Consider the following 12,572-nt stretch of genomic DNA (forward strand, 5'->3'; position numbering starts at 1 on the left):
GGCTTATCTGCACCTGAATGTCGGATATTCTGGTCCACCAGCCACTGCCTGGCCCACTGAGGTCTGCCAGCCATCGTGCGTCCTACCCACCCTGGCTTGCCATCTGTGCCCCTTCTACCAGTCTGCATACATGTTTCTTCTTTGACTTCTTGGTTGTTGGACTTTAATCCAGTTTGATTTTCTGGCTGTTCTGGTTGTTTTTTGTTTTTAAGTTGGTTGTTAACTTTTGGTTGTGCAAGGAAGTAAAGCGTATCTACCCATGCCTCCATCTTGGCCGGAACTCAGTAGTATTAAAACAAACAGACAAGTAAGAAAACAAAATAAAACATGGTTTCTGCTCCCTAAAAGCACTCGTAAGTAAAATATGTCTAATCAGTTAAAAACTTAGATAGTTCATGAACTATCAGGAAATAACAGTTCTGTATAAACTCTGTTTTAGTATTTTGTTAGCACGTGATTGCTATTCTCCTTCAACTTGTTAAAAACTTTTCTTAAGAAGCCCAGGATTGTGTTAATACCAATTAAAATATTGCTTATGCAAGTGCAAGATGTTAACAAATGCTGTTTCAATCACAAAGGTTAATAATGTGCCTAATAAACATCTGTTTTCTCAGGTTACATTTCTTGCTATTTTCAGACTTAGACTATTCCTGCTGTAACTTGAATAAAGTGTATCTGCATTTTAAAATGACATATATGTTGAAAGACAAAGTTAAACTTAATAAGCTTAAGTTTATTATGTAATCAATATACAGCAGTTAGACAATGGTGACTAGCTTTATTTTATCTTGGAAAATTCATGAGTCTTATTAAAATAGTTCTGGTGAAGTCTTATTTTGGATAAACTCAAATTTATCCAACTTTAAAGGAGATAAGTAATTCTGAAATACTTAGAATAATGATTCTTCTGTTTAGGTGGAATTTGGTTTCTTTATCTAATCATTATCTGTTTTTAAGTCTTTAGATCAAAAATTAAACCTAAAAAAAGATTTTTGTTTATTTATTTTTAGAGAGAGAGGAAGGGAGGGAGAAAGGGAAAAGAGAGAAACATCAATTTATTGCCTCTTGAATGTGCCCTGACTGGGGACTGAACCTGCAACCCAGACATGGGCCCTGACCAGGAATGGAATCAGCGACCTTTTGCTTTAGCCATACCAGTCAGGACTTAAAAACTTTTAAAACTCTCAGATTTATTTGTACATTAAAGTTTCAAAAGTTAACTTTAATTATGGGATTTAATTTCATCTGTGTTACGTACCTTGCCTTTTTCCACAATAAATTTGAGATGAGTTACAAGAATACAAGCCACTTTCTGTGGCTTATACACGTCTATAGGAATAGTGTTATCTAAACTATAAACATCAGAATCATTCTTACTTTGAGGTTTAATTTTAGCTGAAACTACCCTTCATATGAGGGATATAATTCAAGGCAGATCTGGGTAGGCAGATTCAGATCACACTTTTATTTCCTGAAGCTATTTATTGGGTTAATCTAAAAGCAGGACCCATATTCCGTTGATGAAGCGAAGCCTCTCTTAATGGTTGGGATGGATGGTCATAGCCAGTTTTGCTTTTGCAATACAACTTGTTTTCAGTAAGGAGTACCTTGAAAAAATCAAGAAAAGCAAAGCATCTAATTTATAATTTATTTTAATGCCAGATGATATACTGTAACATTTTTTTTATCCTCACCCGAAGGCATGCTTATTGATTTTGGAGAAAGGGGAAGGGAGAGAGAGAGGAAGAGAAACATCGATCTGAGGCACATCATCCATCGGTCCACTGTCACACACACTCCCAACCTGGACTGAACCCCAGCCTAGGCATGTGCCTTCACTGGGAACCAAACCCGTGACCTTTTGGTTAATGGAATGACATTACAACCAACTGAGCAACACAGGCCAGAGCCATTCTAACATTTAGATTTTGGCTTAATATATTTTCATATTCTTGATGTATGCCACCACATCATGAAGCTGTTAGTCACTGGAATAAAGGTGCTAGCAGTTTGCAAATGGACTCAACTCTCTAAATGAACCACCTCTATTTTTTTTTTTCCATTAGGAGTGTGATACTTTTAGTGAATATCCAGTGTGTTGGTAATAGTTAATGCTTCTTTATTTTCACATATAATAGTATTTATCAACATTTCATGATAAAAGAAGCTAAATACTAATGGTCAAAAGTGGATATTTTGTGGGGAAATGTCAGTTATTTTTCTCACGTGATTGAAAAATAGAAGGATATGTTACATCCTTTCTAGTTATTATACATATTTCTTCATAGTGTATTTGATAAAGTATGTGATTTCAACTACTAACCTGCTTAAATTTGTAAATTAGTTTAGATCTAAAATACTACTTGAAATAGCAGACGTGTTGTGTATTTAATTTTTACAAGACTAATTTAGTTTTTTTTTCCTTTCCCCTTTTAGGTTTTATAGAATCACATCAACAAAAGCACGATGGAGTTTTATGAGTCAACATATTTTATTGTTCTTATTCCTTCAGTAGTTATTACAGTAATTTTCCTCTTCTTCTGGCTTTTCATGAAAGAAACATTATATGATGAAGTTCTTGAAAAACAGAAAAGAGAACAAAAACTTATTCCTACCAAAACAGATAAAAAGAAAGCAGAAAAGAAAAAGAATAAAAAGAAAGAAATCCAGAATGGGAACCTCCATGAATCCGATTCTGAAAGCGTACCCCGGGACTTTAAGTTATCTGATGCCTTGGCTGTAGAAGATGAGCAACTTGTGCCTGTTGCACTGAACGTGGCTGAAACTTCAAGTAGTGTTAGAGAAAGAAAAAAGAAGGAAAAGAAACACAAGCCTGTACTTGAAGAGCAGGTCACCAAAGAAAGTGATATATCAAAGATTCCAGGCAAAAAAGTAGAACCTGTCCCAGTTACTGTACAGCCCACCCCCCCCTCTGAAGCAGTTGCTTCAAAGAAGAAACCAGGGCAGAAGAAGTCTAAAAATGGAAGCGGTATTATAATCTATTTAACTTTATTGGCTGATTTTATTTGTTTATTTGTTTTAATAATTTTATATTTTGAAATTCTGATATTTTATTAGGTATGTGCACAGAATGTTAAATACGTAGCCTAAAGCCAAGGTCATTATCCTTTTTACTGTGTGGTGCTTTCATTAACATTTAGTGCCGGTAGAAATAATTAGTATTGATTATAAAACTGCATTTATAATTAAAATTCATATTACAAATATTGGAAAGACCTTTAGTAGAAATATACAAAATTAACTCTTTTACTAACACCACTAAGGACCTGTAAGTGTCAGCAGTTAGAAATGTTTACAGTTACTTCAGTCAATACTCTCTAATCACTGTGATAGGAATTAAAGATGAAGAGATAAATCAGATATCCCTTTTCACCCTTGACTGATTTTGCCAACAGTTATATACATCTGTTTTATGGTAGGCATTATACTAAGTTCTAGGACTACAGAGATGAATAGTGTATTTTCAAGGTATTCACATGCTAGTTGTAGACACAGACATAAATATTATAAAATAAAATGTTTTATATAATGATCTAGGTATATCTAAACCAGTATAAGAGTTCTGTATTGGCCACTTAGATCATATAATGACTGAAATCAGTCTAAAAGATTGAGTAAACACTAGCTAGTTTATTTGGGTGTCTGGGAAGGGGTGGGAATAGGGTGGGTGTTCCAAGAAGAGGGGTAAAGAACATGTAAACCAATAATAAAATGTGACATAGAAGAGATGCATAAAGTATAGAAGAAGCACAGAAGCCCAAACAGCTACTACTTATGGGGGGCCAGGGCCCGAAAGCTTTATAAAAGAGAGAATGCCTAAGCTGGGTTTTCCAGAGTGAATCATGTCACCAAGCAAATAATGGGGTCTCATTCCACACTGGCAGAATATTGTATGTAAAGACACAAAGTTACAAGAGTATAGTGTATTGTTGAACCATGAAATAGGAAGTAGGGAGTGTTAGGAAACAAAGCTGAACAGATGCAGTGGTTAGATCATGATGGTTTTTGTATACAGTGCTAAAGAGCTGGGATATATTTTAGTCATTGTTGAAGATTTTCAAGCAGGTTAGTTTACACGGTCAGATTTATGTTTTAGAAAGATACTTTGGCAGAATTTGGGAGTACAAATTACATGGGGCAGTATTTGATACAGACTAGTTACAAGGTTATTGTTTACTAAAGTTAAGTTGAATTCTAAACTATGGTGGTCAGAATAAATAGGAGTGGCTGAGATATGGTATATAAAAGAAGGAGCAAGTTAAAGAGTAGGTGTAGCAGAGTAAGAAAGCTAGAATGACAAGTTATTAGTGGAAGAATTATATATCAGAGTTTAAAATTTGAGTGGTAAAGCATTCTGGGAATTTTCATTAACAGTTGTGTCTTCTGGTGTGGTCATTGTTTTGATTTATTTTAATATGCTTTTTCATTTATTTTTAATAAAGATGATCAGGATAAAAAGGTGGAAACTCTTTTGACTCCTTCAAAAAAACAAGAGTCATTACCCCTCCCCCAAGAGACTAAACAAGAAAGTTTAATCAAAGAAGAAAGAGGAAAGAAGAAAGTTTCGTCAAAGAAGCAGAAGACAGAAAATGGTGAAATGTGTTGATATGTTATTTTATAAACACTAATTCTAGAGAAGTACACTCTGATAAGGACCCTAGAGTCCTCCTGTGCTCTTTAATCCCCAGCTTAATATGTACTGTAATAGCTTTAATGTTAATGCAAGTCCTGGGTTCTCTTTAGCTTTGTGGCTTTGTAGTGCTTTGACAGGTAGGCAGGGTATAAGTTTGTAATCAAGAAGTATTGGAATTTTAAGTACGATAAAACATTTATAAATACTCTCTCATTCTTAACTAAGTTTAAAAAATAATGTAAATAGCATACAAACTTTATAGAAGAAAAATATTCCTGAAATACTTTTTAAAAAAATATTTATTTCTAGAGAGAGGAGAAGGGATGGACAAAGAGAGGGAGAGAAACATTAATGTGTGGTTGCCTCTCGCACGCCCCAGCTGGAGACCTGGCCTGCAACCCAGGCATGTGCTCTGACTGGGAATTGAACTGGCAACTCTTTGGTTTGTAGGCCTGTACTCAATCCACTGGGCCACACCAGATCACTTAAGTGTTACGCTTAAGGACATTAGCTTTATCTCTCATTACTTTACATTCCCAATTATTTCCTGAATATAATTTGCGTGTATACATGGGAAACAGCCGATTAAAAATGAGGGTGCAATTTTTATATGTTCAGGATTACACAGGAAAAATATAGCTATGAAATTTATGTCGTTTAAACAGATTATCAAATAATACTAGGCTGTGGTATCAACTAGTGCTACAAAATAGTAAAATTGGATAGGGAAAAAATGAAATTCTGTTATTTGCATTAAAATTACAGCAAATAAGTACATATAGAAAAATGTTACCCCAAAATATTTGATAACATTAAATATTTATTATGTTTCAAATAAAAGAATTATACATGCCCAGAAGTCTTTTCAAAAAGGAATATAGAGAGATTGCCATGTAAATATGGAAGTTTATATCTCTAATCAACAGACATCAGATTTTGTTCACATGCATAGAATTCTTTCCATTAAAATTAGGTACAAAATAAAGAGGCTTCCTTCCTCCACTTTTAATGTTCTGGAAGTTTTAACCAGTATAATAAGATGTGCCACAGAAATTAGAGGCTTAACTATTAGAAGCGAGAATATACCTGTAAGGGATACAGCAAGTGAAAGGAACTAAATTAAAAATTACCAGTTGCAGTAAGAATTCAGTAAAGAACCAACATAAAGAAAAATTTAGTTTTTCTTGAGCACTAATTAAATGTGAATGAATTTTTAGTTAAAATAGGAGAAAAAACAGAACTGACTAAAATGTAATGGATTTATAAGAAGAAATTTTCAGGTACTATCAGAAAGGAGATAGGCTGCAAATTTTTAAGTGATTTAAATATTTACTGTACTTTGAAATAATACTGAACTAGGACTGTGCTTTGATTTGTTAAATGGTAAAAGATTTTAAAGCCAAGTTTAGGTAGTATTAGAGGTTTGACAATAACTGCATTTATCATTAAACTTGGATATATTTGCATGTTATTTAGTTACTGTTATAAAAGCACTGAGTAATTGTAATTCTTTTGAATTTAAATTACAGTCTTGGTGGATGAACCTCTTATTCATGCAACTACTTACATTCCTTTGATGGATAATGTAGACTCAAGTCCTGGGGTAGATAAGAGAGAGGTTATTGACCTGATTAAACCTGACCAAGTAGAAGGAATCCAGAAAGTGGCAGCTAAAAAGCTGAAGACAGAAACTGACAAAGGTAATACATAGACTGTGATGATCTGTTGTACTGAAAAAACACATTTTTGAGTTCTGATGGAGTTGAGCACATTTTCTCATAGAAACAATGAATTGCAAAAGACTAATATATTGAGTTGACCAAAAAAGTTTGGCTTTTCTGTAAGATGGTTCTAGTAGTGCTTAGCTGTCTTTAACTTCATTTGAAACAATTTTGTTAGATTGTATTGTGACAGCTGTCATATCAACATGCATGAAAAAAAACTTATTAAAATTGGTGGATTTTTGTGTAGCCATTTTAATATCAAAGATGGAAGAAAATACTCCACATTTTCCACATACTATGCTTTATTATTTCAAGAAGGGTAAAAACGCAACTGAAATGCAAAAAAAGATTTATGCTGTATTTGGAGAAGGTGCTGTGACTGATGGAACGTGTCAAAAGTGGTTTGTGAAGTTTCGTGCTGGAGATTTCTTGCTGGATGATGCTCCGTGGTAGGGTAGACCAGTTGAAGTTGATAGTGATCAAATCAAGACATTAGTTAAGATCAGTGTTATACCATGTGGGAGATAGTCGGCATACTCTAAATATCTAAATCAATGAAGTTATTGGTGAAAATGAAAAGCGTGTCTTTTATTTCATGGAAAAACCTAAGCAGACTTTTTGGACAACCCAGTAACACTGTAGTAAATCAGGGGTCCCCAGCCTTTTAGGCACTAGGGACTGGTTTCAAGGAAGACAATTTTTTCATGGATTCGGGGGTAGGGGGTGGGGCAGGGGATGGGTTCAGGATGATTCCAGCGTATTACATTTATTGTGCACTTTATTTCTGTGTTACTACATTGTACTCTATAGTGAAATAATTATACAACTCACCATAATGCAGAATCAGTGGGAATTCCCCCTGAGCTTGTTTGCTTGCAACTAGAAGGTCCCACCCAGGGGTGACAGGAGACAGTGACACATGAAGTGTGTTGTTTATGTCCAGTCTATTCTATAATCTCGTTTTGGTGGCTGTCACTGCAGAAAACCCACCTTCACAAAGATAGGATGTTGGAAATGGAAACAGGCTTTTCACTGCTTTTGTGGCAATCTCAGGATATTCTGCCTTGACTTTAATCTGAATCTATGGAGATTTGAAGTTGTCTCAAACATTCTTTCAAGGTCACCATCATTTGTGATTTCAAGCAGTTGATCCTCCTCCATCATAGACAAAGTCGATTCACCTGGCTTATTCACACATGGGTTACAGATCCATTCCTTCCCGGTCCATGGGGTCTTTTGTGGTTGGGAAGTAATGCCCAGACTCTTTTGAAAGCTGAGATAGGTGAACATGCACCAGCTGGTAGAAAGAAGGAACTGGCTCAGTCTCTGGCTCAAAACCTCTGCTAATGTTTGAAACATGCCAAAAATCCTAATGTTCACTCATTGCCTCCATAATTTCAGTATGGCTTTGAATGCAGTCACTTTATCTGCTGCCTTGAACACAAGTGACAGATTGAGTTCATTGGTCAAGTTGAATGTGTCACAAGTAAGCAAGTTTCAAGACCCATTCTGTGTCCCTGAAATGTGCTGCCAGTGGTGACTGTTTTCCTAAAAGAAATCTTTGGAGTGGCTCTTGTAATTGAGAAACTCTAGCCAGTGATCTACCTTTGGAAAGCCATCTCACTTCTGTGTGTAAGAGAAGATGTGTGTGCTCTGCATCCATCTCCTCACAGAGCTGTGCGAATAGACATGAGTTAAGGGCATGTACTTTAATGTGGTTGATAATTTAAATCACATCCTGCAAAACATTGTTAAGTTCAGGTGACATTTTTCAGCTAGTCAGCATTTCTCTATGGATGAAACAGTGCTCAGACTCACATTCAGAAGTGACCTCTTTGACCTGAGTTGTGAAACCAGAAAGCTGTCCAGTCATGGCAGCCGCTCCATGCATGCATGTACCAACACAGTTTGACCAGTTGAGTTTTCTTGATATGTAATCATTCAAAGACTTGAAGAGTTCTGCAGCTGTGGTGTTAGGTGGCAACTAAAGTGCACATAACATACCCCTGTGCACATCCTCCTGAAAAATATATCAGACAAAAATAGGCATTGTTGCCTTGGTGTCAGCATTGACAGACTCATCAAGTTGGATTGTGTACCAAGGTGACTTATTAATCCTCTCTAACGATTGTGCCTCAGTATCCTCTGCTGTTTCATCAGTTTGCCTAGTTACGATGCTAGCCAAAAGAGGAACACATGCCACCTTTTGAACTCTAGCCTCTCTTAAAAGTTCACAACAAATGTCCTTAGCAGCAGGCAGGATCAACTTTTTACCAGTAGTAAAGGGCTTCTTAGTTTTATCAATGTGGTTAGTTACTAAGAATGATGCACTCGGTGCAGACACATTTGAGGAAGTGGTGGCCTTCAGTAATTGCTTCTGTTATTCATGTTCATGTTTTTTTTTTCTTTTCAAAAACTCCAAAGGGTTGTCTTTTAATGCAGGGGCTTGGTATCAATGTGACAACACAGTTTTAAAGCTTTCAGGGCTTTGTTGGATAGCTGGTCACCATGTATTATACAAAGTGGGCTTGGAGAATGTGAACCACCTGTTGTAATGAACCCATAATTTAAGTAGTACTCTTGGTATTTTCTTTTAAATTTAGCTTTCTTTTTGTTAGCAGTCTTAGACTCTTCTGATGTCTTGTCATTGGGTCGTTTCCCCCTTTTCAGAAAAGCTCTCCAGTGAGTTTTTCTTCTACTAATTTTAGCTAGGGTTAGCGTGTGGGCTTACCAAAACTGTGACTGAGACAAGTGCGCAGTGCCGGAAAGAGTTGCGGATGGAAGTGGTAAATAAAATAATGGACAGGCCCCACACAGACTAAAATAAGTGGTCAGGTTCTGACTTAAAGCCTGCTGCTACCAGATGCAGCTATACAATTGAAATACATCAACTCACTTGCCACTGTAAAGCCTGTCACCAGATGCAGCTTAATTGTTACTTGGTACTCACTGATAGGGTTTTGATATGAGTCTGCAGGCAGTGATTTATTATGGTCTCTGTGTAGTCAGTCCTCTCTGCTAATGGTACTCTCTGTACTTGCAGCCGCTCCCCAGCACTAGCATCACTATCTCAGCTCCACCTCAGATCATCATGCATTAGATACTTAATGATGAACGTGCAACCTAGAATCCCTCACATGCACAGTTCACAGTAGGGTTCTTGCTCCTATGAGAATCAGATGCTGTTGTTGATCTGACCGGAGGTGTCTCACAGCAGATGGAGCTCAGGCTGAATGCGAGCGATGGGGAGCAGCTGTTAATATAGATGAAGCTTTGCTGGCACGCCTCCTGCTGTGTGATACTGGTCTGTGGCCTGGTGGTTGGGGACCCCTGTAGTAAAGGATTTATTGGCAGTTTTCTAGTCCAACCTTTTCAGTTTTGTAGAGCTGGACACTGGCTTTGAATTGCCCAAGGGCTCACAGCTATTTTGCTCTCTGGTAATCTTTTCCCTTCTACAGTTGTCTTTTGCAAGATTTCTATGTTGATTCATAACCACCTTTTATTATTATTTTTTAATAGAGTAATTTTTTTATAGCAGTTTTAGGTTCACAGCACTACAGAGTTCTCACATACCCCTTGTCCCCACACATGCACACAGTGCTTTTTTAAATTTACAGTGTAGCTGAATTACTGAAAGTGTTGGGAGTTTTTGGTCTAATGGGTGGTAGTTGCTTTTGGGAAGAATAAGTTGATGCCCAATATGAGAGCGTTCGAGAAGTTGAAGTGGATGAATCAGATGTTTGATATGTAGATTTATTTTTTTAAATGTTGGGGTTGCTTGTATGTATTTGATGATCTTTGAAAAATCAGTTTTCTTTTAGTAATTATTTTTCAAGCTTATTTTCTCATCTGTAAAGTTGGATTATATGTTGTGAGTATTAAGGTTACGTAAGAATATTTGAATATATGTAGTGCAGATACTAGCACATACTAGACATTTGAGCAATTTTTTATTTTATTTATTTATTTATTTATTTATTTTTTAAAAGATTTTATTTATTTTTAGGTAGGGAAGGGAGGGAGGTAGAGAGAGAGAGAGAGAGAGAGAGAGAGAGAGAGAGAGAGAGAGAGGGAGAGAGAGAGAGGGAGATACCAATGTGCGGTTGCTGGGGGTTATGGCCTGGGAATCGAACCTGGGACACTTTGGTTCCCAGCCCGCGCTCAATCCACTGAGCTATGCCAGCCAGGGCAATTTTTTATTTTTAAAGTGATGGTATATTGACACTAGTATTTGGGACACTTTGGTTCCCAGCCTGCGCTTAATCCACTGAGCTATGCCAGCCAGGGCAATTTTTTATTTTTAAAGTGATGGTATATTGACACTAGTATTTTAGAGTTTGAGCAAGTTCTCAGTTAATGTAATTATTCCATATTCCATTAAAGATGTTAAACACTTCTTTCTCTCTTGACTGGAGTATTTATTTTTGTTAACCTGCAGTGTAACTCTGTTTTGTATTGGTTATTGATTTTCTGGATTAGGAATTCTCGATGCTTACCTTTGCTGAAGTTATTTTGTCTTTTAAGTGTCAACTCTTTTTTTTTTTTTTTTTTTAAGAAAATGCAGAAATGAAATTTAAAGATTTTCTCCTGTCCTTGAAGACGATGATATTTTCTGAAGACGAGGCCCTGTGTGTTGTAGACCTGCTAAAGGAGAAGTCAGGTGTGATACAGGAGGCTGTAAAAAAGGTGCGTCTAGTTTTGGTTATGGGCGTATGTGGGAGCAATGATTAGAAGTTCCCCAAGCAAGACTTCTGCTAGAGCAATAAATTATCACTACTTCCTTCATACCCCAAAGCATGTGGTCACATTCAAAAGTTCTAGAATGCCCTCGGAAGTTATTTCATATACCCATACTAATCATTACACTTACTTAGTTTAGTTCGGTGTCTGAGTTTTTTTTTTTTTTTTTAATATTTTATTTATTTATTCTTAGAGAGGGAAGGGAGGGAGATAGAGAGAGAGAGAAACATCAATGTGCGGTTGCTGGGGGTTATGGCCTGCTACCCAGGCATGTACCCTGGCTGGGAATCGAACCTGTGACACTTTGGTTTGCAGCCCACGCTCAATCCACTGAGCTACGCCAGCCAGGGCTTCATTTGATGTTTTGACAAAAGCAAATTGCTCATAAGTAAGATGGTTTATTTCACTTTGGCTGTTAGCTAAGTTATACCTTGTTGCCCTTTGATTGGAAGTATTGAAAGCAAGGTCAGATAGCAAGTTTGGAATGATTTTGTGACTGAAGGCAGTACCATTCCAAGAACCTGGGAATCTGTTTTTTTGTGTGTGTATGTAGTGTTACCCTTATAAAATAAGTGATTTTGATAGTAGAATCATTGCTCTGACAAAATTTGTAAAAGAAAAAATATTTTTCAAGTTAATATTTAATGTCTCATGAGTCACGCTCACTATATTATGGGTACTATGTCATATTGGGAAAGGTAACAAGTTTTCAAATGTTACTTGTGTAATATAAGATGACACAATACCTGGTATTGCTTCTTAGATGGTGGCCTTAACTGTTTAAACACACATACACATACACATGCACACACTCACCCCAACCCCCCACCCCCAACCAATTAACCTGCTTTAAAACATTGATCGGCTTCCATATTTCCTTAAAGACCCCTTTAGTTCAAGCCATCACCTCTTACCTGGTTACCTTCAGTAGCTTCCTAGGTGATATTTCTGCTTTCTATCTTCACCCTCTAATTTATTTTTCCATACAACTGCAAGGTGACCTTTAAGATGTAAGTCAGGTTAAATTATTATTAAAACCCTTTGGTGCCTTTCTCCTTGCACTTAGAATATAATCAAATTCCTTAGCAGGTGTATGCCTATCTTTCTCTGTAACCTTCCCCATCCCCTCAACTACATTTCACCCATTCTAGGTCTTTTCTGGTTCCTCTAGAGCATACCAAGCCTTTTCTTCTGTTTGGACTGTCCCAACCCCTCACTCACCCCACTCCCCTAACCCCTCCAACCTCTTGGTTTCCTCCCTTGGCTAATTCCTCTTTAATGTCTGTACTTAAAAATCCTTTCCCCATATAAAGCTAATTTTACTCCTCAGTCTAAATTGTTCTCCCTGCAGTTGTTTCTCATAACTATCTGGACTGTTTTGTCATAACATTCGTCATAGCATTTTAGGTCTGTCCATACTTTCAAGTGTCTGTTGACAATGTGTTTTATAAATC

The 12,572-nt window shown here is 36.6% G+C and overlaps 1 protein-coding gene across 10 annotated transcripts in view; it reads left to right on the forward strand.

The window, feature by feature from the left end:
• KTN1 (kinectin 1) overlaps nt 1-12,572 on the forward strand; it is a 110,785-nt gene that overhangs the window by 29,541 nt on the left and 68,672 nt on the right. For all 10 annotated transcript variants that reach the window (XM_028508270.2, XM_036010285.1, XM_036010280.1 and 7 more), the window contains exons 2-5: nt 2,437-2,989; nt 4,464-4,613; nt 6,184-6,354; nt 10,934-11,064. In XM_028508270.2, the coding sequence (XP_028364071.1) occupies nt 2,467-2,989; nt 4,464-4,613; nt 6,184-6,354; nt 10,934-11,064 (975 nt within the window). In that variant the 5' untranslated portion in view covers nt 2,437-2,466. The remainder of the gene's footprint in view (nt 1-2,436; nt 2,990-4,463; nt 4,614-6,183; nt 6,355-10,933; nt 11,065-12,572) is intronic.

The sequence above is a fragment of the Phyllostomus discolor genome, chromosome 1, assembly GCF_004126475.2.
Source record: "Phyllostomus discolor isolate MPI-MPIP mPhyDis1 chromosome 1, mPhyDis1.pri.v3, whole genome shotgun sequence".
Lineage (NCBI taxonomy): Eukaryota > Metazoa > Chordata > Mammalia > Chiroptera > Phyllostomidae > Phyllostomus > Phyllostomus discolor.